Source organism: Gopherus flavomarginatus, chromosome 2 (genome assembly GCF_025201925.1).
Source record: "Gopherus flavomarginatus isolate rGopFla2 chromosome 2, rGopFla2.mat.asm, whole genome shotgun sequence".
NCBI classification, from domain to species: domain Eukaryota; kingdom Metazoa; phylum Chordata; order Testudines; family Testudinidae; genus Gopherus; species Gopherus flavomarginatus.
This window is the reverse complement of record NC_066618.1, coordinates 233,460,393-233,488,322: the sequence shown is the minus strand read 5'-3', so window position 1 is coordinate 233,488,322 and position 27,930 is coordinate 233,460,393. Positions and strand designations below refer to the sequence as shown.

General features: G+C 40.2%; 1 protein-coding gene across 2 annotated transcripts in view; it reads left to right on the top strand.

The window, feature by feature from the left end:
• TOX (thymocyte selection associated high mobility group box) overlaps positions 1-27,930 on the top strand; it is a 276,933-nt gene that overhangs the window by 124,312 nt on the left and 124,691 nt on the right. For both annotated transcript variants that reach the window (XM_050938886.1, XM_050938885.1), the window contains exon 2: positions 11,864-11,929. In XM_050938886.1, the coding sequence (XP_050794843.1) occupies positions 11,864-11,929 (66 nt within the window). The remainder of the gene's footprint in view (positions 1-11,863; positions 11,930-27,930) is intronic.

The window sequence follows — 27,930 nt, the reverse complement described above, 5'->3', positions numbered from 1 at the left end:
CTGGAGCCCCTTCCTGTACCCCAAACCCCTCATCCCTGGGCTCACCCCAGAGTCTGCATACCCAGCTGGAGCCCTCACCCCCCCCATATCCCAACCTCCTGCCCCAGCCCAGAGCCCCCTCCCACACCATGAACCCCTCATCCCACCCCAGAGCTTGCATCCCCAGCCCAGAGCCCACACCCTCTCCCACACCTCAACCCCCTGCCTCAACCCACAGCCCCCTACCACACTCTGAATCCCTCAGCCCCACCCCCAAGCCTGGATCCCCCTCCTGCACCCCAAACCCCTCATCCCCAGCCCCACCAAGAGCCCGCACCCCCAACCCAGAGCCTGTATCTCCTCCTGCACCCCATTCCTCTGCCTCAACCCGCAGCCCCCTTCTGTATCCTGAACTCCTCATTTCTGGCTGCACTCCAGTTAGGGCTTGTCTACATCAGAAAGTTGCAGCGCTGGTGAGGGAGTTACAGCGCTGCAACTTTGAAGGTGTACACATCTGCAGGGCACCACCAGCGCTGCAACTCCCTGTTTGCAGCGCTGGCCGTACTCCCGTTTTGTCTCGGGTGTAGAGGATCCAGCGCTGGTGATCCAGCGCTGGTAATCCAATGTAGACACTTACCAGCGCTTTTCTTGACCTCCGTGGAAGGAGGAAGCCTCTGGTAATCAAGCTGGTCTCCTTTCCCGGTTTGCTCTCTCGTTCCCGGAGCCCAGAGCAAGCAGGTCTCCTTCCCTGCGGTTTGCTGGGTGGCTCCGGGAACGCGAGAGCAAACCGGGAAAGGAGACCCGCTTCGCCGCGGTTTGCTCTCTCGTTCCCGGAGCCACCCAGCAAACCGCAGGGAAGGAGTCCTGCTTGCTCTGGGCTCCGGGAACGAGAGAGCAAACCGGGAAAGGAGACCCGCTTCGCCGCGGTTTGCTCTCTCGTTCCCGGAGCCACCCAGCAAACCGCAGGGAAGGAGACCTGCTTGCTCGGGGCTCCGGGAACGAGAGAGCAAACCGCGGCGAAGCGGGTCTCCTTTCCCGGTTTGCTCTCTCGTTCCCAGAGCCCAGAGCAAGCAGGTCTCCTTCCCTGCGGTTTGCTGGGTGGCTCCGGGAACGAGAGAGCAAACCGCGGCGAAGCTGGTCTCCTTTCCCGGTTTGCTCTCGCGTTCCCGGAACCCCCCTTGAAGCCGCCCAACAGCGCTGCAGTGTGGCCACATCTAACACCACTTGCAGCGCTGGTTGCTGTAAGTGTGGCCACTCTGCAGCGCTGGCCCTATACAGCTGTACTAATACAGCTGTAACAACCAGCGCTGCAAAACTTTAGATGTAGACATGGCCTTAGAGCCCTCACCATCTCCCTCACACCAACCCTCTGCCCCAGCCCAGTGAAAGTGAGAGTGCCTTAGGGAGTGTGAAAATTATTCTGTGACGATGCTGTGGACAGAGTCGATTACTCAGGAGGTTCCTTCCAGTGCTAATATGGATGTTTCTTTGTCACGTGGTTGGCCCCTTGGGGAGATAGTAGCCAAGGTGCTGATAACACCAGATTTGAGCAACTTCTTCTAGCTGATTCACTGTGAGAAATGTACAGTTATTATAGGTCCAGAATGTTCTGACCTGGAAAAATGATAAGCTGCAGTGAGAGAGGCTCCCGTTATTGGGGATGGAAAAGAGGAGGAGATGAATAGCTGTCATCTTTAAAGCATTCTGGGAAAAGGATGACAGGTAAAACTATAGCTTGATGTTTGACTCTTTGCCTCTGTAACTAAGGGAAAATAGAAAAATACTTGTATGCAGGGGTCTTTTAAAAAAAGAGAAAACAACAGATCAAATAAGTAAGTACAGTATTGTCACAGTCTTCTTAATGAATGATAGGTGTAACAAACAGGAGTACATCATCACAAATTATAAATAAAAGATGGCATGGGATATTTAACTCATAACATGACCTACCATGTTGAAGGTCAAATTTCAGCTGAGAAGGCATGTAGAACACCCTGAACTATGTTTTTCAAAAAGTAGCAGTACAAGTGATTTCAGTGCAAGAGTAGAACTGTTGAAATATTATTACAAACACACAAACAGGTGAAAACCTGCAAATATTTTACAGTCCCCATTTCCCCCCACTTTTAATGAAAAATGTGAAAATTCCCAATCAGCTTTACTTTTGCATGATCCTTTTTTTATAACACAGAATAGGCACAGCAGCAATCCAAACGAATCTACACTGCCCTAGCTGTGTGCCTCGATTCTCACCAGGGCCGGCTCCAGGCACCAGCTCAGCAAGCAGGTGCTTGGGGCAGCCAAGGGGAAGGGGCGGCATGTTGGGCTTTTCGGCAGCAATTCAGTGGCAGGTCCCTCAGTCCCTCTCAGAGGGAAAGACCTGCCGCTGAATTGCTGCTGAAGAAGAAAGTGGCGCAGTGGAGCAGACGCCGATCGCGGCTTTTCTTTTCTTTTTTTCGCCGCTTGGGGCAGCAAAAGCCCTGGAGCCAGCCATGATTCTCACCCCTACACCCTCCTAGTGAGGAGATGAGTCACGTCTCCATGCCAGTTAGTTCTTGATATCCTTGCTGAGACTGCAAAGGGAGTCATTTGTTGTAGTGCTATATTTTGATGGGGACGCCACCAGCAGTTTGACTGAAGGCTTGTCTACACTTGCAAATTTACCAAAATAGCTATTCTAGAATAACTCGCCATATGGGCGTCTTATTCTGGAGCAACTGTGTAATGGTGATTAAATTTTGGTTATAACCAACCTGGCCAGATTTGAACCAGCCATCTAGAAAGGATCAGTTACCAATTATTTGAGGTATCTAGCCCCTTGGAAATTATACTGCACATAAATATGAACTCAAGTGTTCTAAGTAATTTGATTACCAGAAATTTAAGGTATTTCTAGCCTGCAAGGCTTGCACATGTTTATGGAATTAGGGTGTCAGCTGACAAAGCTCTGAGCTCTTTGGCCTGATCCTAACATTAAAGCACGTACTTGACATTAAATACATGAGTAACCCCTTTCACTTCAACAGGGTTATTTTCATGCTTAAAGTTGTGTATGTGCTTAAGTGCCTGGCTGCATCGGGCATGATCAGCACCTTGTATGATCAAGCCCGTATTCAGTTTCTTAAAATCTGAATTAAAGGAATTCCATAAACTTCTTTTCTCTCATCTTTTGTATGGGTGGCTGCAAATATGTAGGCAGGACCCTCCGCTTACCTAGCTATGGTTACCTCTGATTTGACTCTAAAGCCTCTCAGTGGTATAATAAGGCTCTTTTGGGAAATGGTTGAGTTTTGCTTATGTACTGTTTTGTTTCAGCCCACTTTATTTCCATGTTTCTCTTATGCATAAACTAGAAGCAGTTTGAGAAGTATTCTTAAGTGTTTCCTCAGGATCTGTATCTCCCCTGCTTTCTCCATAAATAACACAGTGGGCCAAATTCTGTCTATGGGTCCATGCACATGGCTCCCATTGAAGTCATGCAAGGGTATAATTTTGTCCAATTTGTGCAGAGTTCATTCTGTAAGGTCTAAGGAGCCACTATTTTGCTGTGGAAGCTAATAGAGGTAACTGTGTTTTTTGCATAGTTACTTGTGTGTACTTCCCATCACCTCTATCTTTGATTTTTATCTTTTTTTTTTTTTACCTTTTCTTTCACAATTTCCCACTTAATAAAGGGTCCAGAGGAAAGAGGACAGAAATGGATGTTCACTAAAATTACACTGACAGTGAAAATGGGAAGTTATCTCTGTGGGGCTCTGATTCTGCTCTCACGACCACAGACTTCAGTAGTGCAGAATCAGGCCTGATCCTGGGTGTGGCCAGGTATTTGGGGCTTTGAAAAGGTCAGACGCCCCAAAGTATAATAGTTTTACTCAACTATTATGGGGAAAAATTGTCTAGTTTCAGTGGTTCAGGTCTTTCTGTGGGTGGATACATCTATAATTCAGTTTGTGTTGAGTAAAATAATAACACAAGCCTTTGCCACTGCAGTCTCTGATTGCATATTTAACAGGTGCTCTAGATGCAAGAAATAGTTTATCAAGTGATTCAAGACTGCAGGGCTCTTTTTTATTTAACATTCAAGGTTAAAGGGAACTGGAGCCCAATTGAGGTGGTTCATAGTCACCCCTGCGTGCCCATTGTTTTCTGTATACATTTACACAAAAAACTTATATAGTACCCCATTCTTACTTGTGCTGTCTTTGATACATTCCGCTATGTCTGGACTGTGCCATCCTTCTGTCAGTCTCATCCTACTTCTAGTAGCCCACTGTGCTCAGTAATGCATCTTCAGTGCTGTGTACGGAGACTATCAACTTCAAGGATCTGTCAGGTATTGACACATGCAGGCTCAAAGCAGAACAACACCCTCTGTCCGCTTCTACATTGACCTTTATTAAGTCTACTGGAAATAGAAAAGATGTGGTGCAATTACTCAGATTGGAGTCACCATGCTGTATTAGATATATAATCTGCATGCTTGAAAATGTACACTTCCTTGTTTTGGACTCAGGAGACACTTGGACTCCACCCCTTCCCATAGTGAGAGCAATAAATAGCAAGTTAGTTTGGGGAATAAGTTAGAAAAAAGCCTGGAGAACTTACACATAGTGTCTAAGTATACTACTGAAGAAAATCTAAACAATTATATGAGTCACCTGTGAAATGATAATACCTCTTATGAGTGGATGTGGCAGAAATTGTGTGCTTTTAGAAGACTTTAACAATTTTTTTTTCAAAATTTGTTTGCATTGAAAATTATCCTTTAGTAAAGATTTGAAAATGTAAACTGTTACAACCTGACTTGGTACCACTCTGCATGGTCACTAGTCTGTTGTGAGTGGATGCAATTGCTGGGTCCCATATGCCTCTAAGTCAACTGGTTCTGGGCAGAGTTGTCACTGTTTCCAGCTCAGGGTCTATAGGGCACACTCCCAGGCTCTAATCTCTTGTCTGATACCCTTTCTTCCCTGGTGCTTGGGACTCCACAGTCCATCTGCTCTAGACCCTGAAACCAGTGCCTCCGACCCAAGTCACCTAACCACTTACACACACTCCTGCAGAGCTCCACCAAGGCTGTGGGAAGTCCAAGCTTCTAGTGTAACTTCTGTGGGAACAGTGTGGCTGGCAAGCAAAGAACACAAGCTTAGCAAAGGAATTTCTTAATCACAGAGATTGTACTCTTAAAAGCATTAGAGAGTTACAGATCTTTGTAAAATAACTAAAGTTCTGAGATGCACCCTCCCATATCTGATTTCACACTTTTTTTAGAGTCCAAGGTCTTTTGGCAGTTCAGCTAAGCAAGTATCTGTTATCCTCTTTCTGCTGCATATCCTATGTGTGATGATGGTTGGCCCATGGCTCAGAGCAGCATCCTGCTCTTAAATCTCCTTTTTAAATATCTGCCTCCTTTTGCCATTGTTCCTCTGGGGCACTCCAGCTCACTGCCCCTGTCATGTTCACTCCTCCTGGAGGCCCCTTTGTAGAAAAAACACTGGGGAGTGGGATAGTAGTTGAAGGACAGTCACAGTTGATGGCCTTAGATTGCCGTTCTGAAGGTTTGACTGTGATGGTCCTTCAGTGAGATTTCAAACACATTTCCTGGGTAGGGTGCCTCTCTGCAGTGTATTACAATAACCTGTCTTGGGCAAGTTCAGACATGTGTTCAGCACATAATACAAAATGGAGTTCATAATTCAAAATGGAGTTTACACTTTTGATACTGACATATCCCCATTCTGTCATATCTGCCATTAGAATATTTCACCAATGTACCATGAGGATGTTTTTTCAAAAGTGCAATAATGTGGCATTTACAGAGCAATTCTGTTTTTATCTTTAATGGTTTCCATAACAAGATCAGCCTTTCCTTTAGCATAATCATTTGATGATTTCTGTTTGCATCCCATCTTTGCTTTAGTCTCATTATGGCATCTCTTAGTAACAGGGAACGTCACTTGTCATTAAGCATCCTCAAACAATGCTGACTGCTTGCATTTTTTGTTGTTGTTTTTAAAACTTAGTTTTAAAGCTTTTTCAGGATTAGTGGATTTTTGGTAATACAGGATAACAACAATATCTACAAGCCACAAATATTAAAATTATATATAAATCACTAGTGGATTATACATCATCTTTTATGCAGTTTTACACCATGGTGCTTAAAAACACAGTGAAAAGTGTTCACACTCTGTCAAAGAAAGATCTAAAGATGATTTAAAGGTACAATTTGAGCATAGATTTAAATTAATAATTTGTTTCCAATCTTTGGTAGAAGTTCTCATAATTAGAAAGCATGACTAGAGGCATAGGCTCAGAAAATCTGTAATGTATTTTGGAGAAGTCAAGACACCAGGTCCAGAAGCTTTCACATAATAACTGAGTTTACTAACATACAATAGCTATAATCTACTGTATGAGGTATCTTCTCTATGCCCCTTTCCTTTCAGTCTCTCTGTGCCTTGGTAACTTTATGTAAAATGGGTATAACAGCACTTCCTTCCTCTCATCCTTTGTCTTATCTTTTCTATTTACAGTTTAAGCTCTTTGGGACAGCATATCTCTTAGTGTTTGTACTGCACCTAACACAATGGGGCCCAGATCCTAGTTAGGGCATCTAGGCAGTATCATGATACAAATAACAATAACAGCAGGAGCCTTGCCAGTTTTTACTGCTGTTTTTCAGCTCCTTTTGGGCAGCAGTAAAATCAATAAGCACCAGCTCAGTTTATTCTACTCCTGTTTGTGAAAGCTAAGAGCAGCGATGGAGGCAAGCGTAGAGGCTATTCACTGAGGAGGGGAGCCAGAAATGAGGGCTGAAATGAGTAACAGAATCACCTCCACCCTCTTGCAGCAGAGGAATCACAAAGCCAGGAGAGAGGCAGAGGTGTGAAGTAGCAAAGAAACCACCCCCTCCCAAGGAGTTAGTAGGCTCTGAGATGGGATGTGGGGTGACGCAGGGAGAATGCTCCTTCTCTCTTCCAACAGCCAGAGTGAGTTGAGGGAGAGGGATGGAATGTTAGATGCAACGGACATGTACTAGCTGAGGGTAAATGTGGAAGACTGAATCCCTTGAGCAGGGTCCAAGAACAGCACTCAGGTAAGAATGCCAACACACTCCCTGCATGAAGCTTGGTTTCTCATCTGTATGTATTGCCCCAAGCAGTAATGTTCCTGACTCTTATATATACCTAGGTTTAATCCTCTCGCTATTACCATAGAGCATCTGGGACAATTTCCAGGGTTTTCTGGTGGGGGATGGATGAGAATGGGTATGCTGCCAACACTTCCCACAAACGTCCCGTGAGTTGTATTGAACTGCATCTGAGGCAGGAGTACAACTCCCAGGTTAGCTTTTTAACCCATTCTCCAACATCACCAAAGGGACCCAGCCTGATCCCATCTTCCCACAGTTTGAAAACCATCCCTGAAAAGCACCCCATTCTGATATTCTGGTCACTGCACCTTCTCAAAAGTCTCAAAAAGTGGCCAGATCCCACTGCCAAACACACCTGCAACCCCCCAACTTCTTCACATGAATCTTTTCCAAATCCATAAAGTGACAAAGGGTGGGAAATGTCATGGCTTTTGTTTCCTCTCGCTGCGTACATTCCCTTTGTCTTCTTTTTCCATTATTGACCTCATGCTTTATTTCCTGCTACCCTAGCGTTGGCCGTAGGCATTTTGTTGCCCAGGATGGAAATGGTTTTGGCCTTCCCGCCCCAGAAAACCCCAACAACCTCGATTTGGCACCTCCTCCCTCATCCCCTGGATATCAATTTGGCAGCCCCAGAAGTTGGCGCCAAGGGTGACGATCCTTATCATTTGCCCCAGAAACCAGCCCTGCTGCTACCGTGTAATTTTTGCAGCCTCTTCCAATTTCTTGTATCCTGTGAATCTTCTTTCTTTTCCTCCAAATTCCTTGAAATTAACTTCTTTGATGTAGCCTTTTTACAATGGTGTCTTAGGTTGGTGCCCTCCTCAACAATGTCTCATCAGTTACTAAAAAAAAGAACAAGAAGTATTTGCAGCACCTTAGAGACTAACAGTTTATTTGGGCAAAAGCTTTCGTGGGCTGCATCTGATGAAGTGGGTTTTAGCCCACGAAAGCTTATGCCCCAATAAATTTGTTAGTCTCTAAGGTGCCATAAGTACTCCTCTTTCTTTTTGCTGATACAGACTAACACGGCTTCCATTTTGAAAGCTGTCATCATTTACTGTTGCTCTGTATTTGTTTTTTGCGAGTTTAATTATAATGCATTTGAGACATAGTTTTTTCTATGCAAAAAAATGATGTACATTTAAGGTCTTGTATAAATAACAAATAATAATATGACTCTGACTCTTACTACTTCATAATTAGCATTGTAAAATAGCTTTAGGACTCTGGACATAAGTAGAAGGTTCCAAATGGCTCTCCGTGATGTCATCTTCTATCAGTAATGCCCAGCTAATGCACAGATGTAATTGGGTTCCTAACTTGTATACAAATTGCATTTCGTAACAGCAGTCAGATACTTCAAATATTATGCCATGTGTCTGAAAAGAAGCTACCTTCAGTACTGTACAAAGGAAATTCCAGCTGACCATCTCATTATGATAACCGGGATGGAAGTTATATGTATGTTTTATTTTGTAATCATTTAAATAAAAATCTTGATGTGCTTCTGAATATATTAGTTATTGTTCTAGGTGACATAGTGTTTCATAGTAGTGTGCTATGGTGTTCTTAGTTTGCTCTTACCAAAACATCTCATGCAGTACTACTTTAATATGAAAAGAAATGTTGTGAGGAATAGTTGTTATTATGTATCAGATATTGTATTAGCATTCACTTTTAACACATTAAAATTCATGGTTTTGAAATCTTCCGTTAATAGCACCAATGGATTTCAGAGCCAAGTATAAATCTTAGATGAAATATTACATAATAAATATGTCTCACATATAGGTTGCTTAAAAGCTGGCCCAGTTAATTGCCTTCCTTTGCTTTTCATGTTATATCTGGACAAAAACATCCACATTCTAAATGGTGCTTTTGGGTCTTCACAGTATGCACGTTTGCAATCAAATCACAGCAGTTGTGGAAGAAGGCAGAGAAGTTTAGGAAAAGTTCTTGTAGGTTTAGTGTGATATGTAAAACAAGACTATTTTGGTCAAGCTGGAACAAAGATCTTGTAGTCTGAAGGGTCTTTGGGTCAGATTTTAGCTGATCTGTTGACTCACTGTGTGGCCTTGGACAAGTCACTTGACTCCTTGTGCTTAATCAATCCAGCTGTAAAGCTAGATAAAAGTAGGATACTTTCTGAGTTAAGCTGTGCTGGTGAAGGATGTGTGTGTGGTGTATACATGCGTGCATGCTTTCATGCATATGAGATATCCATGAGCTATAAAATAATACATAACAAATGGTGAAGTTATGTAATGTTAAAGGTAATGTTGATTTCCATGGGGTTAGGGCTCTGTCTTGTAACTTACTGAGTACCCTCAATTCCTATGAAAATCAGAGGGTGATGAAGTCATGCGGTACTGTAGGGTAGGATCCTGCAGGATCAAACTTTTTATCAGTAAAATGGGCCCATCTGGTAAAATTGTTTTCCCAGCTTTTAGAAAGGCTTTTTTTTTTTAACCCTTCCCTTATCTGAATGTATTGGGTAGTGGCATTTTTCTGGGCATGTGCTCAAGCCATTAATCTTTTAGCTGTTGAGTGATTAGTTGTAAGTATGGGCACATACTCAGTCTGCTTCTGTACTGTTAGACTGTGCTGTAGCATGTGCGTCAGATATGTTCGTGTAACAGATGTGCTGCAAAAGTACATATCTTGTGAGACTCCGGATATATTGAGCGATATACTACACATATGTCCAGCAAACAGAGTGGGCCAAATATGTTCAAAAAAATCATAAATATTTTTGCCAATAAAATCTCCAGCTATTGTTTTCTGTTGTTTGTATTTGTGAATATTCAAAAATTCCTGCGTCTTTGTGGAGAATAATAAGTCTCGAAACGTTGAGAAATTTTGTGAAGTTTCAGGAATAGCCATCTGAAAATTCAGCCCAGCATGTTACCCCCTACTTTAAATTTTTTCTATTTTTCATTGCTGTTCTCTAGTATTAAAAGTTTCATCTACCCAATCCGGCAGAAACACCACCATGTCACTCTGCCCAATTGCACACTACAAATAACTAGTGATTAGTTGAAGGGAACAGTTTGCAAACAAACTATAGGCTGAAAATTTTTTCTCCTAATTATTCTTTGTTTCAGAGGGGTAGCCGTGTTAGTCTGGATCTGTAAAAGCAGCAAAGAATCCTGTGGCACCTTGTAGACTAACAGATGTTTTGGAGCATGAGCTTTCGTGGGTGAATACATCTGACGAAGTGGGTATTCATCCAAGAAAGCTCATGCTCCAAAACGTCTGTTAGTCTATAAGGTGCCACAGGATTCTTTGCTGCTTTAACTATTCTTTGAATATTTATGAACAACCCAATTAGCTCACAATTCCAGTGAAACTTTGAATGTTATATTTCCTGGGGCACATTTGTATTGGAGTCTTTACTTTCTGTGAGACCATGGATGTGTTGTTCAGGATACCTCCCTATGACTTTGTGGATGTACTGTGTATTACAGGTAAGATTTTCAAAAATGGTCAGGGTTGGCCTACTCTGCTCTCACAGAAGTCAATTAGTAGATCCTACTGACTTTGGTAGGAATTGGGTAAGGTCAAAGCTGAACATTTTTTTTTTAAATCCCGCCTTATGTAACTTGCCACTCTTTTTTGCCGCATCATCAAAATAATGGCCCACTTCCAAAATATGTCCCTCTGAGTATGCACAGACGGGGTCAGGTGAAAGTTATTTTAAACAGACCTAGTAACAGCTGGAAATTCTCAGTTGATGATTGAGGGATGAGCATTCCTGTAGCTCTTCATATCTATTCCAAAGGCTTGGAAAGGTTTCTCCTAACTCTAGATTGCATATTAGGACTATAATCACTCACCCTGTAAACTTGACACAGACATTTGAAAGAGTATGAAGAGAGTTCTGTGGGCACAGTGTCCAGATTACATAGTACAAAAAAAGTAGTCTCGTGCTTTTTTGTGGTGATACCTGACCAGCCTTATATTCTAGCTGTTTCATTCCATGTAGACCTTCCCTTCCTAATCAGCTTCTCTCAGTTTTGTTTTTGTTATATCTAATTCTATTTTTAAAAGAAGAAAAATCAGTTTGCACACAAATTCTGTTAATTTTTTTTGTTATAATTTACTGAAGGGTGATTTCACAGTTATGTTTGTTCGTATTCATTTTTATTTACACATCAAGCACACTGTCCAATTATGCCACCCAGTTTTGTAAGTTCTGTATTTCAGATGTTCAAATGACTGAAATTTGCTTAAGCACCTTCTTCTTAATTTCTGATTTGGAGACATTTCAATAAGGTGGATTTTAATTTGTTTTGAAACTTCCAAACTTGTTCTTGATCAAAATGTAAAGTTAGAATCCATTAAGATGCATTTTAGTACATTTTCCATTATCATCTTTCTCTTGTCTGAAACTGTGCAATTCACTTAGTACTTCATTGCAACCAACAGCAAAATGTATACATGGTGCACAAAATGAGTCATTTTGTTTTAAAACAGATTGCAGATGAAAGGAAACCATTCATTGCTTGCTTGCTTGCTTGCTGTAATTACTAGAGCACTAATTACTCCAAATCACTGACACCCAGGGTCAGTAAGGATGACAACAGGAACATCAAAGACAAGATGCACACGTGCAATTACAAGTCTTCCAAACCGGGCTATAATATTATTTTATGGCTACTGTTTTCCAGTTGATGCTGAAAAACATTCAAGATTGCTGAATGTTTACTATTATTTCATTCGCAGTTTGACGGTGACAACATGTATATGAGTATGACAGAGCCGAGCCAGGACTATGTGCCAGCAAGCCAGGTGGGTTAATTAATCTTCTCTGCCTTGTTTCAAATTGTAATTAAACAAAACCAAAGAGTTGCATTGCAAATGAGTGGCACTATCAGTAACTGCTGCAATCAGGAATAATCATAATTTATAAACAAAGCATTTAAGCCTTCTTTCCAGTTAATGAGATAGAGCTGATAAAACACCAGAGTTGGCGTTTGTTGAGAGATACTACCTTGTTTCCTCTCCAGAATGCAAGCAGCTGTTTTGCCAGCATGATCTTTCCTAAACAGTTGTTTTACCTTCAGGAAATAAAGTCTTTACAGGTGCAGGTTATTTGTTTATCTGACTGCAGACAAGTTAATCATTATAAGCTACACTACTGCAAATAGCTTTAATTATCACTCTTAGGCCAGTTGTAGATGAAGAATTGTATTTTTAACAGAAATCGTATGGCTGAGGAATGTTGCCAAGGTTGCACCAATAGTGTTAACATAACGAGTCTCTCAAAATCTACTGCTGGGGTTTATCTTGCAGTCAAAAGAGTATAATATGGTCTAAATTGTTCAAAAATATTTTTGAGTCCTTTTTACGGAGAATCTGCAAGGAACAATTTGTAAGTTATCAGAACCATTAAAATGTGGCATATGTCCACACTTTGAAATTTTTTCATCGAAGTTAATTTCATTTTAATTTATTTTAGGCTTGTAAAACTGAAGGAGTACCATTGCTTTTTAAAAACAAAAGCAAAGCAACCTGTGTGTGGGTGCATGCAGTCATATGCTGAGGGAGAATTTGAGTTCTGATTCTGTTGTTACATTCCAGATATTTCAGTCATTTCAGTTCTGTGTCAGTGAATCATAGTGACAGCAGCACAGGTCGATTATTTAAGCTGGGGTCATACAAATTGGTATAAAGAATCAGGATAGTGATCCATGTAGCCCACTACCCATCTCAAATAGTGGACAGTCTGATACTCTTCTGCATGACAAAAACTATGGGCTTACATGGAGATATCTTATTAAGTGGGAAATTAGTTTGTTTGCATCTTGACTAGTAGATGAGCTATTGGGTAGATGGGTATAATCCCAAGGTTGAATGAACAGTCTTGGAAACTGACATTATACTGAGAGCTAAATGTCTTTATAAAGAAGCATTTTTAGATAGTCATGCTTATCTACTCAAATTTAATTTATAGGTTTATTCTCTTTCATTCTTTAACTATCTTTTATGTGAGCTGAGCTATATTATCAGTCAAAAAGCCCATCTTTAAAATGTGAATGTTCCCACCACATTACCTCCCTGTCTGCTGTTGAAGTTACTGTAAGAATGCCTTTGGAAGACTGAACTTTAAATTTAAGATTCTTGTATGATTGAACTCATTCAGCAAAGAACCCTCCAAGATCCAGAGGTAGTTTTGAATAGAATTGTTTGATTAAAAAATGAAAAATTATATTACTAATTTTTTTCTAACCATTAATCCAAAAACTGTACTGACAAGTTTAGTATTACTATTAGATTAAAGCAACCTAGTATCATCTCATTTATGCCTTAAGGGTTTTGAAGTGCAAGGGCTAATTGAATTTGTTTGAAATAGTAGAAATACAAACTCTGTGAATGATTGCTGTTATAAAGCAGCTGCTACCTTTCAGAGCATCATTGTCTGTCTTAAATAGTTTTGAATAAAGGATTGGAAATTCACATTATACATTAGAATGATTTTCTTCCTTTGATATTTTTATACTTTGTGTGTGCATAGTTTGGATAATTTAAACTGAAGTGTTTAAAAATAACAATACTCATTTTAATCTTTTATGACACTTCAGAATGTGTTTACTAGGTGCTTTGTTTCAGTTCCAATCATCTGATCTTCCACAAAAAAATCTTATCAACAATGACATTTCTATCATTTAATTGTGGAAACTATGAACGGTAACTAGATAATTCTTTTCATATTTTAACTTTGCTCCCTAATATTTCCCGAACCTCAATATCTCAAAGAATTCAGATGATGTAAAATAGTACATGTAGCAGAGGGAAATAAAGTTTAGACATCAAAATTGTGATGAATGGTCTTGGAAAGCTGAACTTTGCACTTCAAATTCCTTTTGTTTACTGGATTGTGTTCGTATTCAGGGAAACATCACCTTGTGTTATTGTAAGGGTTTTTAATCAATGTATCCCCTTTAGGCTAACATAATAAAAATCCAGCCATCAAACAGGAAAAATACAGTTTTGTTCTTTTTTCTACATAACATCAAACATCTGCATAGCCTGGTAATCCAAGACAACTTGCCTCACAGCATCACTCAACAATTATCATTTCTGTTCAATTTTCAAATCAGTACATGCTTTGGGACTTATAGACTAAGTTGCTAAGTAGCAACATATGGCTCACTACTGTTCCTGTGATGTTGCTGCAAGCAAACAACATAATTCTATACTGGAAATGATTTTTACAGAAAGCCAGTGTTGGAACTGAGCCAGAGTGTAAGTATACAGTAAAAATTAATGATATTCTTTTAGACTGTCCCAAAAGACTGTTTGGCACTGCTATCTCTGGATATATTTTATATACATATGTAAGTATTGTATTTTAGGTTATGATATACTTAGTGTAGGATTGCACATTGCAAGCAGCTTCTAAATGAATTACACTGGCCATACTAGCAAACATATCATAAAGCTACATGACATTTTCATTGCTAATTGAACTTCAATCTGAGAATATTTACCATTTTAAAACAAAGCTATGCCAACTGCCATGCACGGCAAATTCTTACTAGTATATTGTGTTCTATACATACCTGTAGTTGGAATTATGGAGACAAATTGTTCTTCATATAAGTCCTCCTCATATAATTTGTGGGTCAAATACAGCACAATATAAAATTACATAATTTCTTTCTAGACACAATACATAATATTATACAAAACTCCATTGCACAGAGCCCTCGGAGACCTTTGTGGTTTGCCTGGGCTCCATGGACATGAATGGTAAAGGGGGCAACTGTACAGACTGCACACAGCTGCTAAATCCCGTCTTCTCTCCCAAGTAGTAGAGCTTGTGACTTAGGGCTGCATTAACCTTCACAGCCCCAATGGGAAGAAAAGAGAGGACCAAAATCCAGTGAGGAATTATTGGCTGCACTTGAAAATCATTCCTGTTCCAGCAGTTCCACAACTCTCATTGGCAGAGTGTGAGTCGATCCCTTTCATATATACTGGGTCTGAAAATCATCAGAAGCGTTTGGCCCAGTGTGGAGCCAGTCTGATCTTTGCTAAAATACAATAGTGATAGGTACTTTAGATGTACAATAGATAGACTGATCCTGTTTGTGTGTTGTTAAAACCTTCCCATGCCCCTTACTGCTAAATTATTATTATTTGTATTGTTGATATTAATGTAATACCTCGGAGTCCTAGTCATTGATCAGGGCCCCACTGTGCTGGGCATTGTACAAACACAGAACACTGACCTGCCCCAGAAAGCTTACAATGTAAGTATTAGACAAGAGACAACAGATGGATACACACAGACTGGGGGAGTCCAAGGAAACAATGGACAGCATTGGTCATCATGATAAAAAGTGATTTCGGTTCACCAGTGGCCTAACACACAGCTGTAGACTTACCCATTACTTCTTATTTCCTTCTGTTCTACCCTAACTTCCCCCTATGGGCAGCTGGCAAGTCACTTGTTGTAAGGTGTTTAGAGTAAGGGAAGTTGGGTTGGATAATAGGGTTAGGTAGTTGTGGGTGGGAAGACTGGTAAAGTTATGTTTGCAACTCCTATCCGCTGGACGGCTAGATTTTCAGGTCACCATTTGGGTCCCCACATGAGGTATGGCTGTTCATTGCAAGAACCTCAGAACATTAAAATAACCCTGATAATACTATACCTGATGGTGCATCAACAACTGTATTTAAAAGAACAGAAAAAGTGTAGCTTTGATTTTAGAGGCTAGACAGTATTATTTTAGAGATTTTGTTTAGTGTTTTAAAAAAAATTAGCTTAAACAAATTTAAAAAGCTTGAAATAAAAAAAATAGTTCTGAAAAGTACACTTGTATGTGCTTGGGGACGAAATCTACCTTTGGATCGCTGTGTAGAACCCCGAGTGAAGGATGTAGGAGATGTATGCACTATATGTGCATTCAAGGATAGAATTTTGCCCTTAAAATTTTTTACATATTTGAATACCTCAGGTTTCTTAAAATAACTAAACTGACAAGAATAAATTATGGACTATTGGTCTTTAAATTAAGGGCTTTTTCAAATACCACAGAAAAGGCATAATTCAGCCAAATTATTTCTTTCCCTTCCTTCTACTGAAATGATTTGAATCAAATTATATGTAGAAATAAATGGGTTCAGAGTTCTGTGCCAGAAGAGAATGTAAATGATCCTGTTTTGCCTAAAAAAGCACATAATATATTCATATATGTTATTACTTATTATTTCTTTTGATTGGTAACCGCAGCATACATTGCTCTGTACAAACTCCAAAGAAGGCAAAGGCCTGGATCCATAAAGGTACTTAGGTGTTGCGAGGCATTATGACACTCAGCATAACTTTTAGGCACCTAAAAATCAGTGGAACAACACTGTGATCCACAAAGCCTGGGTTAGGTGCCTAGACTCCCTATAGAATGCATGGAGAGAGATGGGCATCTTTTAGGGCATGTCTACACTTACCTCCGGAGCGATCGATTCAGCGGAGGTCGATTTATCGCGTCTAGTAAAGAAACGGTAAATTGACCACCGAGCACTCTCCCATCGACTCCGGTACTCCACCAGAGTGAGAAGCGTAGGTGGAATCGACGGGGGAGTGTCAGTAGTCAATATACTGCAGTGAAGACACTGCAGTAAGTAGCTCTAAGTACGTCAACTTCAGCTATGCTGTTTTCGTAGCTGAAGTTGCGTAACTTAGACTGACTTAGCTCGCCCCCTCAACTCCCAGTGTAAACCAAGCCTTAGAATGGGATCCACAAAGCCAGCACACTAAGCAGCTTCCCACCTAAGCTAGCCAGTGGGAGTTTCTGAGGAGAGAGGTATATCCTAAGCCCCAGCCATCTGATGGAGATAGGACCCTGAATCCAGATTGCTGGGTGGACTATGGGATATTCTTATGAGGGTCTCCCTCAATCTCTCCTATTGAAAGTGTTCCAATTAATTAAATAATTACATATTAATTGGGCCAGAGAAAGAGAGTGAGAATCCCTCTATAGTCCGGGGCACTCACCTGAGAGGTGGTAGATCTCTGTTCAGATACCTTCTCATAAAGCAGAGGGTGGATTTGAACAGGTGGTCTCCCATATACCCTACAACTGGCCTAAAGGTTACAAGGTTCCTACTTCTTCTTTCACTTCTCTCTCTGCCCCAGCTGTTTTCTATGGAGTTAAGTGGAATCTGAGCATGCCTACTGGATTGCCCTTCATACCCAGGTGTAGAAACTTAAGAACTTAAGGCACTTTTAGTGCAAAAATATAGGCACTGAGTTTAGGCGTCTGCAGGGTTCAGTGGCAGCTGAGCAGGGATTTTGTGGATCACAGTGGTGCCTAAAACTGGTATTTAGGCACTTAATCTGGGTGTTAGGTTCATAGGTACCTTCATGGATCAGGCCAAAGTCCCTTCCCCGAGGAAATTGTAAATATACCCTTAGTATAAACAGTATCGCCAGTCTCAAGCCTTCAAAAATCATGAATCAGGCCCCCCAAAATCACGAGGTTGAATAAAAAAGTCATGAAATTTTAAACATAACACCTTTTATTTGCCTTCTGCTTTTAAGCCTTTGGGGTTTGGGATCTTTTTTGTTTTGTTTTGTTTTTTTGCAACCCTGAGGGCTAGAAACTTTGTATTTCTTTTTAAGAAAGCTGAGATTTTGATGTAATCACCTGATTCCAGGAGCTAGGACTTTAAGAATAAACACCAAATATTGTGTGATTATCGATAAAATTATGAGATTTGATCACATTGTGTAAACAATTATTCTATGTATAAACCATAAGTATTTTTCTTAAGAATTAGCATCAGGAGAGATGCAACTAAAATGGTATAATTTAGGAGGAGACCCTTTGCAGCTCCACTGAAAAGCCCTATCTAAATAATAAAGTAAAAATAACAAAAGCCATTATTTTACCATGAAAAAGATAAACAGAAAATCCATTATCAAATGATGCATTTTCTGTCTGAGTGCTGGGTATATTTCTTCCCATATCATAACAGTAATTATTTTGCTTTTTTTTTCTATACACAACACGGGAACATTTTCTGTTTAATGGGCAACCAGTGTGAAATATTCTTTAAAATGTTGTCCTGTACTTCTTCATGTACAACTTTTTTAATATGTGAAAACAGATTACAGACATCATATATTTTAGTTATGTAGTTTCCTTTCCAGGAAATTCTCTCTCCAGGCCAGTAGTGTACATGAATTATCAGAAATAACCATGAGAAATGTTAAAGGCAATATTTTTCAGCAGAGCTTTATATAAAGTGAACTTTTTTGGTCCATAAAATGTCTGAGGATTACATGAATTTGAAGTACAAATTAGACCAATTACTATTAGACTGTCCCTTTTGGCAAAGGCTGCAGCAGTAAAGTCAGTTTGACCCATTGACCTCTGACCTAATAAAACGATAAGATGCCATGCTTTGATTAATCTAGTTAGTCTTACAAGGTCTGGCATCTCAACAAGCCCAAACTAGTTACTCAAACCAGTCTTCAATGTAACATTCAAGTGATTACTCTGTGAAGTCCCAGAGGTATTCATTACAGACAAAATTGCTCTTGTTCCCTTGCATACAAGCTGAGTTTTCAATGGGAAATGAAAGGCTGCCTGGAAAAATAGGCCACCTAATTAAGTTAAACTACTGTAGCATTTGGCTTGACATCTTCATTACTCAAAATTAAAAAGATGCTTCACTTGAGCACACAAGTTACTATTGTTTATGTTGTTTTCTTCTTAAATTGGCTTGTTTCATAGAAGTCTGTTTTTCAGAATTATATCTTGTAATAGCTCACATATTTCTTGCAGTTTATAAAAATGTCTTAATAGCAACTATTGCTACTGATAGCTGGTACAATGTAAGTACAGTTGGGCTTATTGCAAGTTTAATTCTGAGCAGTCTCACTGCTTATATTACACACTACTTTATTAACAGAGGGCCTGCTACTGCAAGCCTTACTCACATGAATAATCCTTGCTCACGTGTGCCCTGATCCTTCATTGGAACCTGTTACCACAGAACCTTGGGCCCATATGGAATCCCATTAACTCCTGTTCAGGATCAGGTTCTTGAAGTCAATGGGACTACTAGTGTGAATAAGAAATATTCATATCAGCTTTAAGTCCCATGGGTGTTTCTCTGTGTTTGGAGTGAGGGCAGGGTGGGAGGAGGAATCCAAAAAGAGTTATGGAGAACAGCAATGCCTCAGTTCTGCCTGTTTCCAGTCTTCTTCCTTAAGCCTTCTTTCCATGCATACTCCACAGAACATCAGACATTGTATATAGAGTTTTCTACACAGTTGGGGGAGAGGAAGGAAACTAGTTTGGCTCAGCCTCCTTCCAAAAAATTTCGGAGGCTTTCCACAGTCCTTCAGCCTTTTTAATAGAAAGGAAGGGAGTCTCTATCCTGTGGCCTATACCCAGCATTATCACAACTTTAAGTGATTAAGGTCTAAGGGAATTCAATGAGAATATGTAAATTTAAATTGAACTTTTGCCCACTAAATGGAAGTACTTACATGTAAATCTATAGTAGTGCTATTTTAAGAGCATTTTGAAAATGTAAACACCTGAAAAGCATACCATCTTGATTGCCAGTTTAGAGTCAATGATGCTAATGAGGCTTCTGACAGGTTAAATGTGGTGTATCATACACATTTTCAAGCAGTAAGATTTGTGAAAACAGGATTTTAAAAAAAGTTAGGTAAAATCTTTGGTTGCTGAACATGTTCAATTTTATTCTCTGGTGCTTTGTTTCAGGCCTAATTTGGGTACATTTTCCTCAGATGATCTCTAAAACATGTGAAAACTCTTTTAAAACTGGAATTTTACTTAGATTTTTAAAAAAAAAATATTAAATCTACAAAGAAAAAAGAAATGCAGTAAATGCAAGTGATCAATGTAGAGAAATATAGCTTCTAGTATAAGAGACATATTACAGCTCAGAGATTACAGGCACATGCCTCTGGACCCAGCTTCTTTAATCCAACACTAACTTCAGAATCCAGCTTTCATTTAAAAAACCCCAAAACCTAGCTCTCAAATAAAATCTTGGAAATGTGGCCTTAGTGTAACTGATGCAGCATTGTCTGCCTGAGTCTGTAGACAGCCTGAAACAATAGCTTGCAGAGTTGTGAACTGTCATATCCCTCTTCTGTTATTAACCACCCAATAATCCACTGCTCTGAAGTGCACACAGATACTTTGTGCATTTGGAGGACGCTCACTCAGATACCACGTTGTTGCCCTGCTGAGATACGGACAGCAGGGGCTCCCACAGGCAGAGGGGTGGGTGGGGAATGAGTCCCTTCCTCTTCAGGACAAACCCCAGCCTACTCAAAGAGAAGCAGTGGTAGGCCCTCTTCACAGCCTAGCAGACAGCTCTTGAGCGAATGGCTTGTGCCACCACTGTCACACCAGGGGGTGCGGGGAAGAACTATGGTGAAGGTGGGCCTGGGTAGGTCATGTGATCAGGGCTGAGGGAGTCCCCATTTGTGCCTATGGCCCTGGGTTGCTTAAACCAGGGATCTCAAATGATCACGAGGGCCACATGAGGACTAGTACATTGGCCCAAAGGCCGCATCACTGACACCACCACCCCGCTGCTTCCGGTTCCACCCCTACTCCACCCCTTCCATGAGACCCAGCCTCTGCCCCACCTCTTTCCACCCCTTCCCCGCCCCCATTCCAATCCCTTCCCCAAAGTCCCCACTCCTTCCCTGCTCCCATTCCAACCCTTTCCCCAAATCCCTGCCTCTACTCCACCTCTTCTCCACCTTCTCCCCTGAGTGTGCGTCTCCCTGCTCCTCCCCCCTCCCTCCTAGAAAGCACTAAGCACCACCAAACAGCTGTTTGGGGGCGAGAAGCACCTGGAGGTAGACAGAGGAGAGAGGACACAATGCACGGGAGGGCGGCAGATGAAGGGAGCTTGGCGGCCGCAGGAAATAACTTGGGGGGCGCAGGGAGCTAGGTGGGCCACAGCAAATAACTTCACAGTCCGCGTATTTGAGACGCCTGCCGTAAACTCATAGACTCATAGACTCATAGGTCAGAAGGGACCAATCTGATCATCTAGTCTGACCTCCTGCACAAGGCAGGCCACAGAACCCCACCCATCCAATTTTATAACAACCCCTATCCCAGGACCGAGTTATTGAAATCCTCAAAAATGGTTTGAAGACCTCAAGCTGCAGGGAAACCACCAGCAAGCGACCCGTGCCCCACGCTGCAGGGGAAGGCGAAAAACCTCCAGGGCTCCTGCCAATCCGCCCTGGAGGAAAATTCCTTCCCGACCCCAAATATGGCGATCAGCTAAACCCTGAGCATGTGGGCAAGAGTCACCAGCCAGCACCCAAGAAGGAATTCTCCGCAGCAACTCAGTACCCATCGCATCCAACATCTCCCCGCAGACCATTGAGCAGACCTGTCTGGTGGTAATTCAAGATCAATTGCCCAAATTAACGATCCTATCATAACATCCCCTCCATATACTTATCAAGCTTTGTCTTAAAGCCAGGAAAGTCTTTTGCCCCCACTACTTCCCTCGGAAGGCTATTCCAGAACTTCACTCCCCTAATGGTCAGAAACCTTCGTCTAATTTCAAGTCTAAACTTCCTAATATCCAGTTTATACCCATTCGTCCTCGTGCCTACATTAGTACTAAACTTAAATAATTCCTCTCCCTCCCTAACGTTAACCCCCTTGATATATTTATATAGAGCGAGCATATCCCCCCTCAGCCTTCTTTTGGCCAGGCTAAACAAGCCAAGCTCTTTGAGTCTCCTTTCATAAGGCAGTTTTTCCATTCCTCGGATCATCCTCGTAGCCCGTCTCTGAACCTGTTCCAGTTTGAATTCATCCTTCTTGAACATGGGACACCAGAACTGCACACAGTATTCCAGATGGGGTCTCACCAACGCCTTATATAACGGTACTAGCACCTCCTTGTCCTTGCAGGAAATACCCCGCCTGATGCATCCCAAAATCGCATTTGCTTTTTTAACAGCCGTATCACATTGGCGACTCATAGTCATCCTGCTATCAACCAGTACCCCAAGGTCCTTCTCCTCCTCCGTCGCTTCCAACTGATGCGCCCCCAACGTATATCCAAAATTCTTATTATTAATTCCTAAATGCATGACCTTGCACTTTTCACTATTGTATTTCATCCTATTTCTATTACTCCAGTTTACAAGGTGGTTCAGATCTTCCTGAATAGTATCCCTGTCCTTCTCCGTGTTAGCAATACCCCCCAGCTTCGTGTCATCCGCACACTTTAGTAGCACATTCCCGCTCTTTGTGCCAAGGTCAGTAATAAAAAGGTTAAATAAGATCGGTCCCAAAACCGATCCTTGAGGGACTCCACTGGTGACCTCCTTCCAGCCTGACAGTTCACCTTTCAATACGACCCTCTGGAGTCTCCCCTTTAACCAGTTCCTTATCCACCTTACAACTTTCATATTCACTCCCATCTTTTCCAATTTAACTAACAGCTCCCCGTGCGGAACCGTGTCGAACGCCTTACTGAAATCTAGGTAAATTATATCTACCGCATTTCCTTTATCTAAGTAATCCGTCACCTTCTCAAAGAAGGAGATCAGATTGGTTTGGCACGATCTACCTTTAGTAAATCCGTGTTGCAATTCGTCACAATTACCATTGACCTCTATGTCCTTAACTACTTTCTCCCTTAAAATTTTTTCCAAGACCTTACATACTACAGACGTCAAGCTAACAGGCCTATAATTACCCGGATCGCTCTTATTCCCTTTCTTAAAAATAGGAACTACATTAGCAATCCTCCAGTCATACGGCACAACCCCCGAGTTTATCGATTGCTTAAAAATTATCGCTAACGGGCTCGCAATTTCACGCGCCAGTTCCTTTAATATCCTCGGATGGAGATTGTCCGGGCCCTCCAACTTCGTCCCATCGAGCTGTTCAAGTACGGCCTCTACCTCAGTTGCCGTAATATCCACTTCCATATCCACATTCCCGTTTATCATCCCTCCATCATCGCAAGGTTCCTCACTAGTCTTATTAAAAACTGAGGCAAAGTACTTGTTTAGATGTTGGGCCATGCCTAGGTTATACTTAACCTCCATTCCATCCTCAGTGTATAGCGGCCCCACTTCTTCTTTCTTTGTTTTCTTCTTATTTATGTGGCTGTAGAACCTTTTACTATTGGTTTTGATTCCCTTTGCAAGTTCCAGTTCAATGCGGCTTTTAGCCTTCCTCACTTTATCCCTACATGTTCTGACCTCAGCAAGGTAGCTTTCCTTACTGATCCTGCCTTCCTTCCACTCCCTGTAAGCTTTCTGCTTTTGTCTAATCCCCTCTCTGAGTTGTTTGCTCATCCAGTTTGGCCTACAACTCTTGCCCATGGTTTTTTTCCCCTTTCTCGGGATGCAGGCTTCCGACAGTCTCCGCAGCTGTGACTTAAACTAATTCCAGGCCTCCTCCACATTTAAATCCACTAATTCCTCCATCCAATCCACTTCCCTAACTAATTTCCTTAACTCTTTAAAACTGTTCCTGTCTAGACCTGTTTGATGATTGTAACAAAAACCTGTACTTTTCTAATGGACTGAGATAAACTTTCCGAATAGGAAGGCTATACTGTTACCTCTTTGTAGGGAAGAGTGAAGCCTTGGAGCTTTTAGCAGGTCTCTACAGCTCAGGTCTTGTAATCTTTTATAGTTTTTTGCTCATGGTCGCCTATTAAATGTATTTTAAATGTAAAATGTTCATAAATAAAGCATATTTGTTTTCAAACAAACTTGTATAGCATGATATTTAAAATAAAATTAAACTATGAAAAGAGGCTCTCAGAAGTGGAATGTTTCATTTGAAAAAGCACTGTTCCTTTTCATAATTCTGTTGACTTTGAAATTGTGCTTATTTTAAATCAATTGTATCATTGTCAGCATATTCTCCTTCTTATTGAAAATGGAATTCATCTGGTGGTGGAAAACTAAAGTTTTGCTTGAGGCACTACCCTTTACCTAACGTAAATTAGAGAAATTGATTAACACAATGGGTAAAAAAAAAAGTTGTACCTTCCCCAGTAATATGTTTTTGATAGCTGTTGCTTGATAAATTAGTATATTGTGTGTTTTAAATGAATGTGATTTATTGCTTATGTCTAACATATGAAGAAACATAAAAAAAATTGTTTGCTGGATCGTTGACTTGAACATATCAATGGCACTGTTGGACAATTCTTGCTGAGTGTTAAGATGATTTATGTAAGAGACCGAAGGTTTCCACAGTAATGCATTATAGTCTCAAGCTATCAACTCTTGTTCATGCAGAGACAAAAAAGGCTGAAACACACTTACTTCTGAAAGTCCTCCATTAAGAAATTAGAGATAAGTTGATCCTGTTTATATTCCTGGAAATATCACTGTCAAATGCATCATCCTAACTTTCAGATGGGTATAAAGTAAATTATTGTTTTTCCTCCTCTACTGAGCATGCTGTTCTACATTACTTTCAACTCATAACTATTTCAGTTATGTAACAATGTGTTTAGTAATAGAAGAGGAGACAGCCTGAAGCATCTATCTTTTTAAAAACTGGCATTTTTTAACAGTTCAGATGTAAAATCTTTACTGTAAATGATAAATTAAGACACTCCACATTGTTAGACATATCATTAATTTTATTTAAATTGTGTATGCATATGAGAAGACCATATTTTTAAGGCTTTATACTAATACTGTATTTTGTTGAGTGCATGCATGAGTGATGCAGCCATCCAGCACATAAGTTAAATTTACCTGGTCAATGATATCTTCTGCATTCTCATATAATAATGGTTCTGCTCTTTCCACAGAGGGCTTGTGTTGGATGTTTGGATGTTTGCTGCCTCCTGTGGTCACTCTGTTTAAAATGTCTTTTGCTTTCATTTGCCTTTCTCAGCTTACTTTTTAACCATTGATGCAGAACATTCAATACAATCATAAATATAGTTCACTTTCTAATTTGTAGTCATCACACTATTGGTAATGTAGGTGTTTTTTTGTTCTGATATCCTCACCCTTAATTATTATAGTCAGGTCGTACAGCCATTTCACATATCACTCCTGTTACAAACAGAGGATACAAGTGTGTGTGTAAGAATGGAAATAAAATGTATTGGCCTGGTTTTTCCTCATACTAAAAGGATTCCTATCAATGACAAGAATCACTGCGCTTGAATTTGACTAATAATCCACACAAAAAATAGTTTGGTATTTGTCCATTTGACCTGCAAAAACCTAATTTTTGCCTCCATTTCAGAATTTAACACAATTAAAATCCATAAAATTGGTACTGGGTTTCACCAGGCTAATTGGTACGGAAGAGACATTTAAATGAGAAAGAAGCCAAGTTGGGTTGGTGTTCCAGCTGAATGCTGATTTAAGCAAAAGCTTGGGTTTAGGTTGGCAGATGAATCAGGGTTAAGGTTTGGGTTCAATTGTGCCAAAATCTTGCAAGCTATTCTTATGAAATTGTAGGCCAAGATGGTATCAGTATCATAAGATCAGCTAAAACATCACAAAAATAACTTCTTGTGCGATTTCACAAACATAGAATGCAGACTCCATCTGGTTTGAGATCTATTCTGAACCCAAAACAATATGTGTAGGTTCAACACGACCTACCTAAAATTCAAGGTGCTTCTGTTCTGAAGTTCCCATTATTGACCATATCAACTTTAAATACTTCCAAACCTGCTTATAATAAATTCGGATGTGATGGAAATCCCCTTTATAATGAAATAGAAGCAAAGCCTTGATCTGTTCAATGCATTCCAATGGAGTTTAATGGTGTTCATAAAGAAGTCTCTCCTTGAATGTAATAAAGATTTCGGAACTCTCCCCAGTGCTCAACAGCAGATAAACAACTCCGCCCTCCATAGGGAGGAAAGCAGACCCAGTGCAGAAGTCCCCTTGTAGTTATGTGGTGAGGAGATGAAAAGACACACTGCTGTTCTTTCTTGTTGGAAAGTTAGGAGGAAGGCAATTTGTTGGTGCTGTTTTGACTAGCAGAATGAAGAAGAGCTATCACCTGGTTACCTGGATATAGTAGAATTGTGCCAATACTACAGTGACTCTGGAAAGAAAATGACTAAGAGGTTTACAATGAAATTATATGCAAATTGTCATACTAATAATCCCTTATAAATAGGCTTAGCATACTTCAATTATTATTTTTTATAATTCTGACCAATAATATCAATGTATATTTTAATTCTATTTAAATTTTTACAGTTAAGAGAAATTATGAAGGAGTAGTCAGTAATTGCAACAGATGATGTTCAAATTCAAAAAGTTCAAGTTCTGTAACTGTTAAAACATAAATTGTCAACATCAGATGTCAAAATGTACAAAGTAAATAGCCTTAAATCAAACTCTTAAATTCTCAAGCAGCATTTTTCTTACTTTGCATATCTGTAAATTTTTATTATCAATTAAAGTATTTTTTCATTGGTCTGTGTGTATGGTGAAATCGTCATTTACAGACATTTACTGATAAGCTAATCCTTCCGAACCTACTTATAAAACAAGGTGAGAGTAGATATGAGCTATACCTGTGAACTGCAGCCGGCAACAAGCATCCACAAAATGCTCACAGACGTGACAAACTGTAGTGGTGACAAGTTATTGTTGGACTAGCTGCATGGGTTAATACCCCCCACAACCCTTCCCCACCCCCCAAACAGGTCACTGCTCACACTGGATATATAATATTAGTTTAGCAAAATAATCCTCATAACTAAATTGCTAAACAACTATCTCATAGTATTTTATAGAACTAGGTTCTTCCTTACTTTTATGAATTCGGCAAACCTATTTTTCTAAAAAAACAACAAAAAAAAACAGTTGATGTAATCTCTTAGTAGATTTTGATACTATACAATTGACAAAACTTTTCATATACAGCCACAGTATTACTGGAATATATTTAATATGGCTTAGTAATTAGTTTCCACATAAATTATATAATATTCTGACATTTTATCATTTTCTTTACTTCTATGCTACTGCTATCTTTAGAAGTTTATACAGTATAGTTTGACAAAAATGTGTTAGATTATGTGTTATCAAATACACTCTAACTGATTTGCAACTGATAACCATAGCACGATGCATTTTTATTATTATTGCTTTTAATGTAATGAAGAGGAGATGAGTGGTAACCTTGTATTTATAATTCTCAATCTATGTATACATGTGACTATGTGTGCACTGCAACTATGATTGTGGGATTTTATAAGACTAGTGTGTCATTTGTATTATAGTAAATTAAGTTAAGATGTCATCATTATATACGAATAACCATTTAGTCTTAGCCCTGGTCTACACTACAAATTTATGTCGGTATAACTACGTTGCTCATGGATGTGGATTTTCCATACCCCTGAATGACGCAGTTATACCGACCTAACTCCCAGTGAAGACTGCTATGTTGATAGGAGGGCTTCTCCTGTCAGCTTACCTACTGCCTCTTGGGGAGGTGGAGTATCTACACCAATAGTGTCACAACTGCAGCACTGTAAGCATAGACAAGCCCTTAGTTCAGCTGCATTGCAGTTGTTGTCACTGTGTTTGAAGTGATACTACTAGTTAAGAATACATTTTAAACAGCAAATCAATATCTGTCTAAAGTGAAAGCTCTGTTGTTAAACATATGGACAAATCAAATAGCAAATTTGCTGAATCATCTGAATATTAATGGAAATTTGGTCAGTATTTGGCTGCTGCTGAGAGCTGACTTCAGCAGGAACCCTGAGTGAAGAAGCACTCCTCCTCCTCC